This window comes from Boeremia exigua (assembly GCF_020726555.1).
Source record: "Boeremia exigua strain MPI-SDFR-AT-0100 chromosome Unknown C7974scaffold_2, whole genome shotgun sequence".
Classification (NCBI taxonomy): Eukaryota; Fungi; Ascomycota; class Dothideomycetes; order Pleosporales; family Didymellaceae; genus Boeremia; species Boeremia exigua.
Genome location: NW_025763519.1, coordinates 666,542 through 682,811, shown reverse-complemented (window position 1 = coordinate 682,811; position 16,270 = coordinate 666,542). Strand labels below are relative to the sequence as shown.

Below are 16,270 nucleotides of genomic sequence, written 5' to 3'. Positions count from 1 at the left end.
AGGTTCGAAGGATTCAACGCGGCAGAGAGAAATGTCTGCGATTCGCTCGCTTCACCTGTTTGCAAGGGATATCATCAAATACACCAATGAGTAACTATTGCTGTATCTCCCCTAGTCATTCGTGCATTTTCTAGAAACGCTGTCGGCGATACTCAAGTGCAGTAAGTACTGGTTGCCTGGGCCGCCTAGCGCGTATGTAAGCCTTGGAATTAACTGGGCCAACGGGGGCTCCCTTCGTTTTAATACTCCATACTCAGCTACTTGGCACGTTTGCGGAATCCAGACCATCCTTGTCGTAGCCAGTGAGCCGCAGTACTAGGACTAGATAACTCCGTTGAAGCGTATACACCCCAACGAAGAAGAGCCCTGGCGAGATTGTTGATCCTTCTTGCCTGGTGCTGCATTTTGCAAAGTGGCTGGTCGAACGGCCTGTGTGCAGTACATAACCTCGGCAGCGTGTAGACTCTGACTTGCACAGATGAATAATGTTGATTCAGGACTATACAAATCACGACGAGAGGGACGTTCGTCGCTAGGGGACTAAGATGACAGAGGTGATTTGAGAGACGCAACTCGAGTCGTTCCTTACGCGTCCTTGTCGACGGAGGACTTGCCGCGCTCCTCCTTGTTCTCAGCACCAGGTCGGTCGGTGGAAACAGTGCCCTTAAGCTTAGCAGTCTCAGCGACACCCTCGCCCTTCTTGGACTTGTCATCATCCTCGGAGACGTTCGTAGAGTGGTGAGTCTCGTCGTTCGACAGACCCTGCTGCTTGCCAGACGTTTCGTTGAAGCTCTTGGGCTCCTTGCGCGGGTTGGGCTGTGAAAGTTAGCAATTGTTCGTTATTGCACCATTGAATTGCACTCGCCTTGTCGGACTTGTCGGGGGAAGCAGAGTCATCGTTCTCCTCCTTCTCCTGGCTAGCCTGTGCCTTGGAGTCCTTGTGCTCCTTCTTCTTGTCCTCGGCAGCCTTCTCGCGGGACTCGGAGTGCTTGCCCTCCTCTTGATTATCGGTCTTCTCAGACTCGTCCTTGCTGGAGTCTTCCGCATTGGCATCAGACTTCTCCACCTTGGGTGCGTCAACGTTGGTCTGGTCGCTGGACTCCTCCTCCTGAGCAGGCGCCTCCTCGGCCTCCTCCTCTTCCGTGTGCTTCTCGGCGTGCTCGGCGTGCTCAGCGTGGTCGCCGTGCTCGCCGTGGCTCGTGTCTTGGGTCAGGACAATGTAGAGACCTGCGGCAGTCGAAGCTACAGCTGCGGCCATCCTGTGCGATATTTAGCAAAATGCCGCGGAGCCGCACGCGCAAACAGGATACGGAAGCGCAGGCCGACAAGATCTCATTGTCTCTGGGCAAATTACTGGGAATCGACTCACCATGGGACGTCGCTGCTCTTGGCCTCGCCGTGACCGTGACCGCTGGCATATGTCCTGCGCTGAATGCTCTGGCGAAGAGGCTGGGCGACGCGCACGGCCGGGCGAGCAGCGCGTGCGAGAGAAGACGTGCGAAGGGCGGCGGACCTGAGGAAAGACATGGCGAAGCTGTGGGGGTGTCAATTGACTGCAATAAAGAGCAATTGATGGCAGTGACAAAAGGTTGATAGGTGAGGTTGTGGGATCAGGTCACTTCGGCACGTCATGTCAACGAGAAAAGCACGGGCAGAGACGCTTTAGCCGAATTGGCTTTGGCTGGTTAAGCTTACCGACAGCCTATGGACGGCTTGAAGGCTTTTGGTGCTTGTATGGGGGGCTTGATCGGGCTTCTTTGCTCGAATTCGAACAATTTGGCTCGAGAGAGAGATTTATCGTGGTGGAGAGAGCTTTGACGAGGAAGCTCCAGTCTGAGCAAGCTACGTCACAGCTGTCGCGCTGCTCGGCACGACACTGGACGTGCACCATGGCTGTTCAATGGTGACAGCAGTCTGATGTGAACGGGTTTTGTTCTAATGAGCTTGAGGCAGGGCTTGGAAGCGCCATCGTTGTTGTGTGGAGTCCGTTGGCTTCGTAACCACGTCCGGTGAAGTGAAGACCGTGCGCACGCCTGGAGGCAGAAGGCGGCCGTCAGTCGATCAGCTTCCACAACAATCCTCTTCTGCACCCACCGGTCCCGGCTGCTGTTACTACTTGTGTAGCAGCGTGTTTCCTCACGCACGCGTTTGCAACAACAGCTGCCGCCACCCACCGTCACCACCCCGCCATACCCCACCATCTGCCACGCCCCATCGACGCCGTGCAGACTGCGAGCATCTCACACAACACACGTAGCCACCATGGCGCCCTCGTCGGTACAGCCAAACCCGACTGCCCACAATGTCGCCCAGCTGCTACCGAAGCTCACCGATGCGGACCCCGACTTTCGGTTCATGGCTCTAAGCGACCTGCACGACACGCTCGTCATTGCCCACTCGGGGTTCCTACACCACGATGAAGTGACGTGTGCAAAGACTGTCGACGGTCTGCTTGGTACACTGGTCGACACAAATGGCGAAGTGCAGAACCAAGCAGTCAAGTGCTTAGGGCCATTCGTGAACAAGATCCCGGACAAGATCCTGTGTCCTATGATCGAGAAGCTCTCAAATCTGCGGACCGACAGCGCTGTTGATCAGAGCATACCCTCACTGGCCCTCCGCGAAGTTGTCGTCTCACTCCCACGTCCCGTCCTCGGTGTTGTGCGCACGAAGCCAGTTCTCGACGCATACAGCGCCATCAGTAGGGTGCTCATCCCACGCCTCGTAGGATACCATGTGATCCAGCCAGCGCAGCAAGGCCTCCCCAAGGTACCGCAGGGTATGTTGCAAGTGGACTTGGAGAAGGGCACAGACAGCAACGCCATAGACGTTTTGATCGAGATTGCGCGCTGCTTTGGGCCATTATTGCAGGACGTTGAGGTTCAAGCGCTGCAGAAGATTACATTCGAGATCCTCGAAAATGATCGAGCGAGCTCCATGATGAAGAAGAAGTCGGTCACGGCCATCTCTACGTTAGCAGGATATTTCGCAGATCAGTTGCTGAGCAGCTTCCTGTCTCGCGTCATCGAGCATCTCCGAGACGTCCACTTGGTCCGCAGCAAGCGCAAGCTCTATATCACCATCCTCGGCTCCATGGCAAGGTACGGCATCAACCTCCGCGTACGATATGCGCCACTGACTAAAACAGGTCGATCCCTCGCAAATTCGGTCCTTACCTGACGATGCTAGCACCGTTCATTCTAAGTGCAGTGAGCGAACAAGAACAGGAAGACGATATGGATGTGTCTGACGACGAGGCCGAGCGCGATCCTGAGATAGACGAGGTGCTGGAAGCTGCCCTCATTGCTCTCGAGAGCTTCCTCGCTTCGTGCTCCCAGGACATGCGGATATATACCGACGAGACAATCGCCGCAGCCACACGCTTCCTGAAATACGACCCGAATCTCGCACAAGACGACGACGACGATGAGGATCCCATGGAAAGTGACGAAGAGGACCCTCTCGAGGGCGAGGACTTCGAAGAGGAAGCCGGGTACGACGATGACGAGGACGCCAGCTGGAAGGTCCGTAGATGCGCAGCCAAAGTCCTATACACTTTGATCTCTACTCGAAGCAATGGTGATCTCATGGACGATGGCACGCTCTACAACAAGGTCGCCCCAGCTTTGATCGCACGTTTCAAGGAGCGGGAGGACAACGTGCGTCTCGAAGTTCTCGCAACGCTGTCGAATCTGGTAAAGAAGTCTGGAGATGGGCCTAGCCCAGTCAAGTTCGCCGACGAACACCCTCAAGGCGGGACAATGATGCCACCACCGAGTCGTAAGCGCCGTAGGGGTGGTAGTGACGCAAGCATGCTCGACTTGCACGCAAATTCAGTCTCGATGGGCTATGCTTCCCCTGCTCGTACAGGAACGCCACCAGTCGGTCCTCGTGCTAGTCTTGCGAAGCTTAGCCCTGAAATAGTCAAGGGCGTTGCACAACTTCTCAAGCAGGCAACCTGCCCACCATCGACGAAGCAAGCTTCTATTGTTTTGATCAAGGATATCGTTATCACCCAGCAAGGCGGTCTCGAGGGCTACTTGTCACAGCTATTGGAGCCAGTGGTGGAGGCTTCGAAGACCAGCAGTGGACTCACAAGCAGCGCATCAACGACAGCCAACAGCCTCCGCATTCAGGCCCTGCAACTTGTCGGCGCAATCGCTGATACACATCACGCAAAAGACATACAGCCGTACCTGTCGAGCATCGTCCCCGCACTCCTGAAGGGCGCGACTGAAAAGTACAGCAAACTGTCTATCGAGGCGCTTGCGGCAACTGAGCAGGTCATCAAAGCTCTCACACCCCCACGCTCCGTGGCATCAGGGTCACAAAATCAGCAATACCTGGAGCCCTTGTATGACACACTGGTCAGCCGGATATCAGCGAATGATGCAGATCTAGAGGTCCGACAGAGCGCTATCCACGTCCTTGGGTTGTTGCTTGGCCGGAGCTCTGGTACAGAAGGTCTACTGTCAACGCAAAAGCGAACAGCTGGACTCGAACTTCTGGCTGATCGTCTAAGGAATGAACTTACCCGCCTAGCATCAGTTCGTGCTATCGATTCTATTGCAGCCCATACGAAAGCCCAGAACGAGCTTTCTGCGAAGTGGGTTCAGACTGTTGCTTTGGAACTCGGCGCCCAGCTCCGCAAAGCTAGCCGTGTCCTCCGCGGTGCAAGTCTGAGTGCACTGAGGACCCTAGCGTTGAACGAGCGCTCTAGAGCCCAGCTTGACGGACAAACCAAGACACAGATTGTCAATCTTCTGCTGCCGCTCTTGAATGCCTCTGACCTTCACCTTCTGGGGCCTGCGCTTATCATATTGGCGACCTTTGTTCAGGATGACGCCAATCTGATACTGACACCTGAACTCAACGGCGCACTTTGCCAAGTTGTACAAGGGTCTATCAGCGGCTCTTCTCTTGATGCGCTGTTGAAGCTCGTCCGTACGATTGGAGAGGAGCAAGCTGGTCAAGCTCTGATGAAGTCGCTACTCCAAGATGTCGGCGTTGCCGGTCATCCAGAAGTAGTTGGTAAAGTCATTGGTAACCTTCTTGTATACGGAGGGGCAAGCGTTGGCGTCAAGCTCGACCAATTCGTCATCGAGCTCGAAACAGCTCAAGACGACAAGCGAAAATGTCTTGCACTCGTCGTTCTTGGAGAAGCAGCGCTTCGTCTTGGTAAACAGTCGACGGTGGACCCTAATCTGTTCATCCAGTACTTCTCCGTCAAGTCTGAACAAGTGCCGCTTGCAGCTGCTGTTGCACTTGGTCGGGCCGGTGCTGGAAATGTCAGCCAATATGTCCCTGTCATTCTTTCTACCATGGGCAAGCAATCTGCGCCTCAGTATCTCCTGTTGCATGCCATCAAGGAGATCTTGCAGCAAGAAGATACTGAGTCCGAAATCATCCCATACGCTTCCACACTTTGGCAGAACTTGGTCGCTGCATCGCAGCTTGAAGACAACAAGGCAATTGGTGCAGAGTGTGTTGGCAGACTTACTATTATCGATCCCAAGACGTATCTGCCTCAACTTCAGGTAAGTTTGGATTGTTAGCTACGTGACCATATGCTAATTGGACCAGGGATTTCTCACCGACCGCAAAGCTGCTGTCCGCGGTATGGTCATCTCTGCGCTGCGGTACACGCTTGCCGATACTGATGAAGCCTATGATGAGTACCTTCGGCCAATCGTCGTTCCAATGCTCGTGCAGATGCTCGACGAGGAGGATTTGGACAACCGCCGCTTAGCACTTACCACTTTCAACTCCGCCATGCACAACAAGCCCGAGATCATCCTGCCGGCTCTGGACCTGCTTCTCCCCCTCGCCATGAAAGAGACACATCCCAAACCTGAGTTGATCCGCGTGGTGCAGATGGGACCTTTCAAGCACAATGTCGACGATGGTCTCGAGATCAGGAAGTCCGCATACGAGACATTGTATGCGCTCCTCGAAACCGCATTCGCCCGTCTTGGGCCCATCGAGATATCTGACTGCTTCGAGCGAATCGTTGCTGGCATCACCGACGAGCACGATATTCGGATCCTTTGCAACCTTATGCTGACCAAGCTGATGTCCCTCTCGCCCGAACAAGTGCACTCGCGATTGGAGGCTATCGCATCGAACTTCCGCACCGTCTTGATGGTGAAGCCAAAGGACAATGCGGTTAAGCAGGAAATTGAGAAGATTCAAGAAGGTGGCAAAGGTGTGCTCCGTGTTACTGTGTTGTTGAACAAACGATTGGGTACAGAAGGTACGGTTGGTCAAGACGACCCACAGTCGAGGACATGGGCGCAGTACTGGGATTGGGTGCAAAAGGAGCATGGACAACGCCTCAAGGAGGCTGTCGATGAGTTGAAGGAGCGCGATCGCTAGATTGCTATCGAATGCGTTTAGACGAAAAGTGTGCACAAGAGAATCTGCATAACGCATGAAGTAACGGAAACGTGCAGTTCATGATTTGCCAGTATGGCCTACATAGCGGTCGCATAGCATGGATACTGGACAACACAGCTCACGGGCTTCGGGACCCAATAATATTACGATGCCATACACCTTCTCTTTGCTAACGTTATTTGTCCAGTCATGCCACTAGGTGCCGTTGATTCTGAACGTTACAGATCTACCCTGCCAAGAGCATCAGCCAAGACGCGTCGTAAGCATCAGCTCGACAGAGTGCCTAGACTAAACCGCGTTCTAGATACGATACTGTCCGTCGTTCTAAGAGACGTCGATTTGCGATTCCAATGAGTAAGGCGCCAATGAGATCGCGTCAACTGCTCAGTTCCTAGCGCTCTGCACAGACTCCAGAAGCTGCGCCTCGATCCAACTTCAACGGAAGCAAACGCCGTAAGACGATCAGCAAGTATGACTGCCATTAATCATCAAATCCGAGAGGCAACGAAGGGCCAAGTTGTTTCATTATCCTCGACCGTTCCTTGACTTTGATTGACATCGTTCTTTTGTGATATTGTACTCAATTCTGAGACTTTGACGTGCTGTACCACACCGCGCAACACACCACAGTCGCTCACGATGTACCTGCAAAAATCGCTCGTTTTCCTCGCCGCCGCCGCCGGCATTCACGTCGCCCACGCAGACTTCATGGTGTACACCGAGCCACCCATCCCCACAAGCGCAATCCCCACCTTCCCCAACCCATCCGACGTACGCCCCCTCCCCCCGTCGCGCGAACACCACACTGACCCCCCCAGGCCGCCAGCTGGACCACCTCCGTCTTCCTCAACGCCAACATCGCCTACCGCTCCTTCACCAACGCGCTCGGCGAGCCCTACAAATCCTCCTCAGCATCCGCCGCATCCGAGATCGCCGCCTTCGTCTCCACAGCCTCCAACTACAGCGTCCCTGCTGCCGTCACCGAGAGCGGCACGACGACGTTCTTTGGCGCGCCGACGTGGTACTCGGCGCTGCCGAGCGGCGCGCGCGCGTTCAAGGAACAGCAGGTCAGCGACCAGTTCAGCATTGTCAGGGGCGTGATTGCGGCGCGGCAGACAACGTCTTCGAGTTCGGGGGCGGCGAGTGCGCCGACAGGGTTACCGTTTGTGAGGGCGGAGTTTGGCGCGTTGGCGGCGGTGGCTGCGGCTGCGTTTCTGTAAATAGGTCACGGGCGGTTGGAAGAGCTTGGGTTGTTATGGATGATGTAAATGAACGCAGCAGTGCTGTTTGATGGATATAATTTATGAAGAAGACTACATTTGGCTGACGGTGTGCGAAGGTATAGGACGTTGAGCGAGTTCATATTTGCGGCTATGTCGTCGTGCTGACTGCTGCACCCAGACTGTGCAGCAATTCGCTGGCACCCTGTCTGTCATATTCGTCTATGCTCGTGGTAGCACCCCGAGAACCTCATCGTGCGCCTTTTTGGTTACGATTACAGGCAGCTGTTACTAACCTCACTCCATGTCCCATGCTTGATTTATTCCCCGTAACTAATCCGCCGTATCCCATCGCTGGTCCTCATACTTGTAGTGCTCCGTCAGCGTACCAAGACAGCCATCCGTCACGAAGCCAATGTCCTTAACCTTTACGTTCCACTCAATGGAGTAGATTTTGCCAAAGCGGATGCGCGATGTTCTTGTAAGATAGGCAGAGGCGTCAGCAGCTATTACCTCGATAGGCTCCTTAGTCAAGCCCCTCTCGCATTCTCCTGGGAGGTAGCAACTTTCAGGATCTATACTAGAATTGTACACCAGAGCGTGTTCAGTTGGATCACAGCCACGCCTGAGTGTACCCTGATTGCGGTAGGTCGATATTGCGCAAGCCTGAACAAAGTTTCTGCGCACCGAAACAACAACAAAACGGCGGACTTGTGTATAAACATGTCCTCCAAAACGAACCTCTGTAAGCGCGTCGTTTTCTGGCTGATATTGGGCTATGGCGTCTGCTGCTTCGACAAACAGCATAGAGAAGACCCGTCCAAGCCTGAAAAAAGCCCTCGCCTCAGCACCGGTTCGCATGCGATATGAGGAATCCAACTGTTCGTACCATCCTTGACTTGGGGCTCCCGCGATAAAGTTAGGCTTCCGATGCCGTAATTCGTCTGGCACTGGATCTGCAGGAGCAGCAGTAGTGTTGGCCGATGCAGTGGCACCTATGAAGTAATTCGAACTGTTTTTGGCCCACTCGTAAAGGACATTACTATCCTGACCATAGCCATAGCAGTAGTAGTCATTGTGGTCTGGACTTCATGTCCATCCGCTCGCTCCAGTTTTTGGCCGTGGCACGTTTGTTGGACCGCTGAATGTGGACTACTTTTCATGAGCAGCCTTGTAGCGAGATCTGACCTCCTTTGTAGTGTTGTTCGGGTGACTATTATCCCAAGCCTTAGTCTGTTGTTCAATCGCCACATGGAATATATGCTTATCAACTTTCTTGGCGTTCTCTCGGCTGAGTTCGGTCTCTTTGAGACTCAAGAGATGTTTTAGTTGAGATAATTCGGCCTTGAGCTGCGATAGCTTCTCCGGACTCTTCTCTTCGTCTATTGCCTCTTCCAAATCTTCGATATCGCTTCGCAACGCGGCTCTCTCAGTCGACAGTACAACCAATAACTTATCTGGCTGTGCTAATTTACCTGTGTTCTGCTTCTTTCCTTGCATTTTTGTGTCGCGTTTATGCGACATTGGTTGAGCTGGCTGAGCTGGCTGAGCTTGTTCATGTATATCTCGTGTTTCCTCTTGCGTTTGGGTTGCGACCTGCTGTCGGGCTTCTTCTTTGACTTGCGAAGGCGGATCGATAACAGTGTCTGAAGGGTCATCGTCTAGGTGGGCCTCACTCATATGGATCCTCAGGGCCTCAAGTCTCTCGTCTTCCTCGCCACTGAAAGTCTTTTGGCACACATCGCACATGAATTCTGTTGGTAGAGCTTCGTCCTTAAAGCCGCCAGTATTTAAGGAACGTGATTCACCATCCACGATACTATTGTCTTCAGTATCTGTGTCGGCTCTTAACACCTCAAGTGGTATGGCGGACAGCGAAAGCTCTTGTAGATGTCTCCCAAGATGCCGGCGAAGCTGTATCAAGGACACAAGTCTGGCACCACAGAGAGCGCAATCACCCTCAGTATCCATCTGGGGCATTCGTCGGCGTGCTTTCATGAACTCAACCACTTGCTCTCCGTTCCCAATTCGGGGGTGTTGAACGACGAGGTGTAAGCGAAATGCTTCCTCTGAGCCAAACTCCAAATTGCAATGTTCGATACATTCCCACCGTTGACGATGCTCGGCCAGCTCGTGATCAAACCAATCATTTCGAGACTCATACATTTGATCTGCAACCCGGCAGTCTTCGAACGTACATAGCTTCAGAGTATTAGCAGTGTTCACCGGTCATTGCTTGCACTGAACTTACGTATGGCTGAAGATCTCGGTATAAGTGTTTACGCCAGGCTGCGGTGTTTTTGACAGACGAAAAGCGATAACAGAGTGGACACTCGAAAGGATTACCATCCCGTCCGGCTACTGGCAGCGGTGGAGGATGCAGCTTCGACGCGTCTTGCGTAGAAGACGCATACGACGTCTGCGAGAGTGTATCTCCGTAGGCGGTCATCTCAATCTCAGGGTACGTGATTGGCCATGTCTTCCGATTCAATGGTATGGAAGATGCTACAGTAGACTCTCCTTTTGCCAAAGGGACAGTCGTTTCTTCTGTCGCACGATGCTCGTGTGGATCTAGCTGCGCCTCTGCAATGCCGTGTTCGAGCTTGCTTCGATGACTTTTACGATATTGAAGGTATTGCCGTCGACGAGATATTCCTTTACCAAGGCGCTGTTGGAGGAACTTTTGCGCTAGCTTGAATTTGCTGCATACGTGATCAATATCACGATCTTCGAAATGCGAGATATCGATAAGCCTAGATCCTATGAACTGATCATGAGGTGCCGGATTGCGAATCGCTACTGACAGATGCATCAGGCTGGTGTTGATATCAGCCATGTTTGATACCAGCTGTTCGAGCTCGGTCGTTGATTGTAGGAAGTCTTCATCCCCTGAGCACTCGCTTTGCATATCCGAGGAATCTTCCCAGGGGGGTCGGTTTTTCTTTATAATGTCGACTGTCTCATCAAGAACTCCTATATATTCTCGCAAGAGATCTAAGATCTGGTCTTTTATATGTGATGCCTCACGAAGCCGGTAGTCGAGCGAGCTTCTGCCGAGCTGATGAGCCCCTATGTTGCTAGACCACAGCCGGAAACGCCCAGCCTGGTCAGATATGGAGCCATTCAGAAGCTTCTCTTTGATCTCGACGTTGGCTTCCTCATATGAAGCAGACGCGTGCTTTAACTTTCTAAGGCATTCGCGTACATAATTCGCTATTGTCGAAACGCCGGGAGTGCCTCCATCCATGTCGCAGATGTCCTCGAGCAGGGTTCTGTGATCGAATATGCTCAGTTGCAGAACCGGAGGGTACTACAATCGCTGTCAGCTGTCGAGATAGCGCAGTAAATCAAATCGTGGCCAACCGGACTGGTCTTTGCAATCAGGACGAGTGGCGAGAAGACATGAGTTGAGTAATGATAGAGGTGATAATACCAAAGCATCAGGCTGAGCGGTATGAATGCCACGAGTTGAGGGGTAATAGACTCGGCAATATCATGTCATCAGGCTGAGCTTGTTGCTCCTGCAGAGTGCCCGCACACGTGTCACCCTCTTTTCTGCAGCCCTTCTCGCATCACCAACAACGCTTGTGAAGTCTTCGACAACCGACAGCAAACGGACTCACATCGCGCACTTCTAGCATAACCCCAGTTGTTACCAGCATGGCTTCCGGACTCGAGATCGCAGGAGTTGTATTGGGGGCCTTACCACTAGTCATTGCTGCCCTCGAACATTATGCGACAGGCGTGCAGACATTCAAGCGATATTGGTGCTACAAAGGAGAGTTCAGGTCCTTGCTTGTTCGAATTCGATCGCAACGCACTATATACCTTAACACCATTCAAAGGCTGCTTACAGGGATTGTGCGCGTTGAGCACATGGCGAATCTAATGGAAGATCCAGGCGGAGCCGCCTGGCACGATCAACACTTGAACGACGAACTAGAGAAGCGGCTAGGTAGAGCATACGATGATTATCGTGACAACATGGAAGCCATGAAAAGCGCGTTGAAGACTATGATGAAGAAGTTGGCCTTGAACGCTGAGGGGAAGGTTGGTTGGCCTGTGCGCTGTGACGTTCGAATTCTGACGACAAGCAGGTTCAATGTCCCGATGTCAACACCTTCCATTACGAGTACCAACGGCTAAAATTCAGCCTTAAAAAATCCGCATACGAAGAGCAGATCACGCGTCTCACAACTCACAATGCTACGTTATCAACACTGCTGAAGCAGTCGCTTGATCTGGAACAGTCACGGAAAGCTGTTGCATGTCCGAACTTCAAAGCGTTGCAGAATTATGCGCGCGAATTCTTCCAAATCTTGCGATCTGGAATGCAATGTACAAGCGGCTGCATAGATCATGCAGTCAATCTACGACTCGAAAACCGGAAAGCGAAAGACAGACATGAGGATCTGTCTCCCTTTCGTGTGGTTTTCACGCGTGCATCAAATGAGAAGTGGAAGGAGGCGGACGTTCGATGCTTAGCGGAAGAGATTCAACCCACATCGCCTCCTACTTATGTTCCGATGAGTGGTGCAAGATCCGGTAGCGTCAGGCATACACGATTCAGTCTTCCTGACCCCAACCAGCTGCAAAGTACTACTATCACCGTAACGCAACCACGAACAACACTCAGTGCTGTTGGCACAGCTGGACTGACCTGCATAACAGATCTATGTCAGACAATGCATCGACCACAAACTTTGGCGGCAGATTCGTGCGTTGGGTACTTGCTCGATTCAGCGGACCGAAAACATGGCATTTACCCTCGTCTTCAGAGTCCGGCCTCTACAGCACAGCCGCAATGGTCATCGTACTCGCTGGCTCAGGTGTTGACCGAGCCTTCAATCATCGGCCTACACCTCAGACAAGGTGATAAGCTTGGCATAGCAATGTACTTGTCGTCGAGCATGTTGCAGCTCTACGGAACACCTTGGTTAAATGAGCAGTGGTGCAACAAAGACATCTATTTTGTTCACCAACCTGGACTCAAAATGGCGGAAATCTCTAAGCGACCATACGTCTACCGCGAACTATCAGCCGCAGCCGCCAGCCAAGCAGGCCAGATGCAACTTGCTCCTAGTCTGAAGTCCAGCAAGACATTGTTCAGTCTCGGAACTGTGCTAATTGAGCTCTGGTATGGCAAGCCAATTGAGCAGCTTGCAGCAGAGCGCAATTTTCAAGGCACACATGACTTAGCCTGGTACACAGCAGAGCGGCTGATCCAAACAGATCTTCCGTACGAAGCTGGAGCGCTATACACTGACGTGGTGAAGCGATGTATACGATGCGAATTTGGTCCAGTGAACATAGATCTTAGCGAAGACAGCTTCCAGAAGATTGTGTTCGATAGAGTTGTCGAGCCCCTGGAGACGGCTTTCAAACAATTCAAGGGACTAACTCCTGAATACGCTTGAGTAGAGTTGTTAAGCATCAATGCTCAACTTGGATAGTCAGGAGTTGATTAGACTGCAATCTATCTGTAATCCTGTCTTACTTGCAGACTCTGCACTTCAAGTTATCCCATAACTCCCTTGTATTGTTGAAACTTGAAGCTACCTATGTTCTTGTATACATAACTTTTGTAACTTCCTTTCATTGAAAAATATCATGTACCCAGTATTAGCCATGTGCAGCTACCTGGTCACGAGTAGTAGACCGCTTTTGCGTGTTTTGGCGTTTTTGACTGTAAACCGAGATGTATTGACGGGTATGATGTTGTATTGCTATTGGTTAGCAGATCAAACACTCAACACCGTGACAGCCTTTCGGCTATACTTGCCTTTCTTAGCTCTGATCACTCACAGATCGACCATCATGGTGTTTCAGCCCCACGATATCAACACAACCCATTTTTTTCATCTTCCGAAGCGACTACTTCTATCACTATATTTCAGGCGCAGTTATCATGGGGCGAACGGAGAAGTCCCAGGGCCTTGCACCTCCTGCCATTCGCAAAGACATCCGCGCGAAGCAAGCACGTCATATTATCAACAAAGTTGTACCAGCTATTCTAGCTTCGAACCCGAAAGCCAGGCGAGGCGCTGACACTAGTGAGTTGGTATCTGATCCAGGTCCAGCATCAAGCAAGCAGATCCAAAAGCTTGATGAAGGCGGCGAAGACGCAGCGTACGTTAAGCGCAAAGGTCAAGGACGACGTAAAGCAAAAGGCGGGCAAGATATAGACGAAGAACATTCGACGCCGTCAAGAGGCAAATCCAAAAAGAGTGGGAAACGAGGAAACGATTCGCTTGATGAAAACGTCCCATACCCTGCGAGAAGTCAATCTGTAGGCCCTACGTCACGCACGATCAGAATCGTCACAACAGACAGTCTCACCGCCGCACAAATGCTAGCTTCCGAGCAGTGTAAGAAAAACAAGAAGCCCGAGAATGTCTGTATACTGAATATGGCCTCGCCGTTGCGCCCCGGTGGTGGCGTCCTGAGCGGCGCCACATCGCAAGAAGAATTTCTCTGCGCCCGCACCACACTCCTGCCTTCTCTGAAAGAAGACTACTACCGTCTGCCTGAGTTTGGCGGCATATTTAGCCCCAATGTACTCGTCTTTCGCACCCCTGGTCCCCTTGGCGATGGTGCTGGGGAGTTGGGCGCCGGAGAGAGGTATTGGGTCGACGTGATCAGTGCAGGTATGCTGCGATTTCCTGATTTGGAGGGCGAAGAAGAAGAGGTGAAAAGGCTGGGAAACAAAGACCGGGATGTTGTGGAGAGGAAGATGAAGGCTGTGCTTCGAATTGCTGCGGCGAAGGGTGTGAAGAGGCTTGTTCTTGGAGCGTGGGGCTGTGGCGCGTACGGTAACCCTGTGATTGATGTTGCGCGGGCTTGGAGTCGTGTGCTCACTGGCTCGTCAATAGTGGGTGCGCAGAAAGCTAAGTCTGGCCCAGCTGAAGTCTGGTCGGATCTGGAGGACGTTATATTCGCTATCACCAATCCTAAGACAGCGAACGATTTCGCAAACGCCTTTGACGTTGGTGTTCAGGTCGAGGACGGACCACGTAATCCTGTTGCGAGCGATGAAAATGAGGGTGGAGAGGACACGGTTGCGCAGGAATTGCGATCGAAGATCGAGGAAATGGAAAGTCAAGTCAGCAAAGTATGGAACGCAGATCTAAAGTCAAGACTAGCAACAGTGCTCGAGGGACTCAGAGTACAATTGCGAGAGAGAGAAAGTGGTGAGGTTGAACGCAACCCAGAGATGAGTGGAGACGAGATCGACACTGCTGGGTACGACTCTGATGGAGATATCGATCAACCCGACGCGGACTCTGATGACGTGGGTGGTGTTGTACTTAAGTCGTAGCTTCTAAGTACTTTTTACATTTATGAGTTCTACTGATCACGATCTTACAAGCACATGACCGCCCTGAATGATCATGCAGTATCGTATGAAGGACGTATGCTGCGTGGTGCTAGCACTAAGACATCCTGCATAGGCCCATGATCTAACATGTTAGTCTATTGCAGCGCTGATGGTGTGATTTCTGAATCAGAGGGTAGCAGATACGTACACGATTCGGATCTCTTCAAGAAGCTGACGACATCATAACAAATTTGCATGTCATGTTGATCAGCGACATGATCGATAGTCGTGAGGCTTTCTTGCTGAGAGAATGGCCAATTGGGTGCAGTGTCGGGTCCATGGGGAATTCATTCTTGCCGTCTCACTGTCACTACCGTGCAAGATACGGGGACGCTCGATCGCAACTAAGTTCCAGGTCATCTCACTGGCGCCGATAGATGCATTGACCAGTCAGGGCATCACAATCCATAGGCTCATAGGTCTCGAATCGCTTGGATGTTCCAGACAGATCGGATGCATCCCTCTTGTGGCAAGCTGTTTGGAGATTTGTGTTGCTGGCCGGTTCGCTCTCCGTCGCTTGCGATATACAGTCGCCGCTGAGCTGTTGTTATAGGTTGCCTCAATTTGTTCGTGCCGTGCGTGCCGCGGCCTCCAATATGTCAACTGGACGGTCAGAGCGTTCCGCCTCGGGTTCATGTAGTTGCTTTGATCTCCTGGTGCGCATGTTGATACAAATCAAATCGACATTCTTTGGCTCAGTGGCTTCGTGTGCAAGGGGATCATCACACGATACAAACGAGCGGTGCAGAACTATCAGCACTGTTCGGTCATCACAACATCTACTCGTGTGTGCTGACGGTTGATGAGCAATAACCGAATTCGAGGCGCTCCACTTGACTGCTGATGGTTGCCCGCTTGGGGTAAGGAAACCCTCTTGGTCTCGGATCCCGCATTATCGAGACAACCACATGCGGCGATAGATAATGCTTATGACCTTCCACCATTGTTGGCTGGCGTGCGGTCTGTTATTGGACGTGTCGTACCCTTGTTCTGACCAAGACACTTGGCTATCATCGAAGCAATGCATGCACCATGCTTAAGCAATCCACCAAGTTGTCGCATGTCAAGACTTGAGTGTACTCCAGAACTGGAGTCGTTTGTTGCAGTTAGCAACAGACTGTAAGCCACAATTGTGTCCAGAGGAACCCTACAGCGCCGCCGGATAATGTCGATGGACTGAAGGATGCCGCCTAGTTTGAGCGGCCTCAATGCCCAGACAACGCCGAACGCGAAGAAAATTGGCGGACCAGCCACCCGTCTGTGGTCAGCAAAGAGG

At 52.2% G+C, this 16,270-nt stretch overlaps 7 protein-coding genes across 7 annotated transcripts; 4 read left to right on the top strand and 3 right to left on the bottom strand.

The window, feature by feature from the left end:
- Positions 1 to 271: 271 nt before the first annotated feature.
- On the bottom strand, positions 272 to 1,687 carry C7974DRAFT_97155 (uncharacterized protein). Its single transcript, XM_046147623.1, has 3 exons — positions 1,370 to 1,687; positions 866 to 1,259; positions 272 to 816 (listed from the first exon to the last, which is right to left on the bottom strand). Exons 1-3 carry the CDS (start codon positions 1,525 to 1,527, stop codon positions 586 to 588), a joined length of 783 nt encoding a protein of 260 aa, XP_046001189.1. The 5' UTR covers positions 1,528 to 1,687; the 3' UTR covers positions 272 to 585.
- Positions 1,688 to 2,077: 390 nt separating this feature from the next.
- C7974DRAFT_97103 (armadillo-type protein) lies at positions 2,078 to 6,587 on the top strand. Its single transcript, XM_046147621.1, has 3 exons — positions 2,078 to 3,101; positions 3,149 to 5,537; positions 5,584 to 6,587. Exons 1-3 carry the CDS (start codon positions 2,263 to 2,265, stop codon positions 6,373 to 6,375), a joined length of 4,020 nt encoding a protein of 1,339 aa, XP_046001188.1. The 5' UTR covers positions 2,078 to 2,262; the 3' UTR covers positions 6,376 to 6,587.
- A 62-nt stretch (positions 6,588 to 6,649) lies between these two features.
- On the top strand, positions 6,650 to 7,748 carry C7974DRAFT_468610 (uncharacterized protein). The gene is made up of 2 exons (XM_046146403.1): positions 6,650 to 7,167; positions 7,215 to 7,748. The coding sequence occupies exons 1-2, from the start codon at positions 7,036 to 7,038 to the stop codon at positions 7,614 to 7,616; spliced, it is 534 nt and encodes a 177-aa protein (XP_046001187.1). The 5' UTR covers positions 6,650 to 7,035; the 3' UTR covers positions 7,617 to 7,748.
- Positions 7,669 to 8,696, bottom strand: C7974DRAFT_446596 (uncharacterized protein; the record flags this gene model as incomplete). The annotated part of the gene is made up of 1 exon (XM_046145604.1): positions 7,669 to 8,696. A coding segment is annotated over one exon (747 nt), but the record flags the coding sequence as incomplete, so codon positions are not given.
- On the bottom strand, positions 8,623 to 11,105 carry C7974DRAFT_97147 (uncharacterized protein). Its single transcript, XM_046147622.1, has 2 exons — positions 9,868 to 11,105; positions 8,623 to 9,818 (listed from the first exon to the last, which is right to left on the bottom strand). Exons 1-2 carry the CDS (start codon positions 10,861 to 10,863, stop codon positions 8,769 to 8,771), a joined length of 2,046 nt encoding a protein of 681 aa, XP_046001185.1. The 5' UTR covers positions 10,864 to 11,105; the 3' UTR covers positions 8,623 to 8,768.
- A 21-nt stretch (positions 11,106 to 11,126) lies between these two features.
- C7974DRAFT_350533 (uncharacterized protein) lies at positions 11,127 to 13,260 on the top strand. The gene is made up of 2 exons (XM_046139464.1): positions 11,127 to 11,666; positions 11,714 to 13,260. Exons 1-2 carry the CDS (start codon positions 11,277 to 11,279, stop codon positions 13,031 to 13,033), a joined length of 1,710 nt encoding a protein of 569 aa, XP_046001184.1. The 5' UTR covers positions 11,127 to 11,276; the 3' UTR covers positions 13,034 to 13,260.
- A 198-nt stretch (positions 13,261 to 13,458) lies between these two features.
- Positions 13,459 to 14,935, top strand: C7974DRAFT_385015 (uncharacterized protein; the record flags this gene model as incomplete). Its single annotated transcript, XM_046140911.1, has 1 exon — positions 13,459 to 14,935. Exon 1 carries the CDS (start codon positions 13,525 to 13,527, stop codon positions 14,932 to 14,934), a length of 1,410 nt encoding a protein of 469 aa, XP_046001183.1. The 5' UTR covers positions 13,459 to 13,524.
- Positions 14,936 to 16,270: the final 1,335 nt, after the last annotated feature.

What these genes read in the sequence shown, in the direction of transcription:
- C7974DRAFT_97155 (XM_046147623.1), bottom strand. Translation starts at nt 1,527, where the DNA reads ATGTCTTTCCTCAGGTCCGCCGCCCTTCGCACGTCTTCTCTCGCACGC. An exon ending in AAGAGCAGCGACGTCCCATG is followed by an intron (nt 1,260 to 1,369) that starts GTGAGTCGATTC and finishes AATATCGCACAG; the next exon opens with GATGGCCGCAGCTGTAGCTT. An exon ending in CCCCCGACAAGTCCGACAAG is followed by an intron (nt 817 to 865) that starts GCGAGTGCAATT and finishes TAACTTTCACAG; the next exon opens with CCCAACCCGCGCAAGGAGCC.
- C7974DRAFT_97103 (XM_046147621.1), top strand. Translation starts at nt 2,263, where the DNA reads ATGGCGCCCTCGTCGGTACAGCCAAACCCGACTGCCCACAATGTCGCC. An exon ending in ATCCTCGGCTCCATGGCAAG is followed by an intron (nt 3,102 to 3,148) that starts GTACGGCATCAA and finishes TGACTAAAACAG; the next exon opens with GTCGATCCCTCGCAAATTCG. An exon ending in CGTATCTGCCTCAACTTCAG is followed by an intron (nt 5,538 to 5,583) that starts GTAAGTTTGGAT and finishes TAATTGGACCAG; the next exon opens with GGATTTCTCACCGACCGCAA.
- C7974DRAFT_468610 (XM_046146403.1), top strand. Translation starts at nt 7,036, where the DNA reads ATGTACCTGCAAAAATCGCTCGTTTTCCTCGCCGCCGCCGCCGGCATT. An exon ending in CCTTCCCCAACCCATCCGAC is followed by an intron (nt 7,168 to 7,214) that starts GTACGCCCCCTC and finishes TGACCCCCCCAG; the next exon opens with GCCGCCAGCTGGACCACCTC.
- C7974DRAFT_97147 (XM_046147622.1), bottom strand. Translation starts at nt 10,863, where the DNA reads ATGGATGGAGGCACTCCCGGCGTTTCGACAATAGCGAATTATGTACGC. An exon ending in ACCGAGATCTTCAGCCATAC is followed by an intron (nt 9,819 to 9,867) that starts GTAAGTTCAGTG and finishes AATACTCTGAAG; the next exon opens with CTATGTACGTTCGAAGACTG.
- C7974DRAFT_350533 (XM_046139464.1), top strand. Translation starts at nt 11,277, where the DNA reads ATGGCTTCCGGACTCGAGATCGCAGGAGTTGTATTGGGGGCCTTACCA. An exon ending in CCTTGAACGCTGAGGGGAAG is followed by an intron (nt 11,667 to 11,713) that starts GTTGGTTGGCCT and finishes GACGACAAGCAG; the next exon opens with GTTCAATGTCCCGATGTCAA.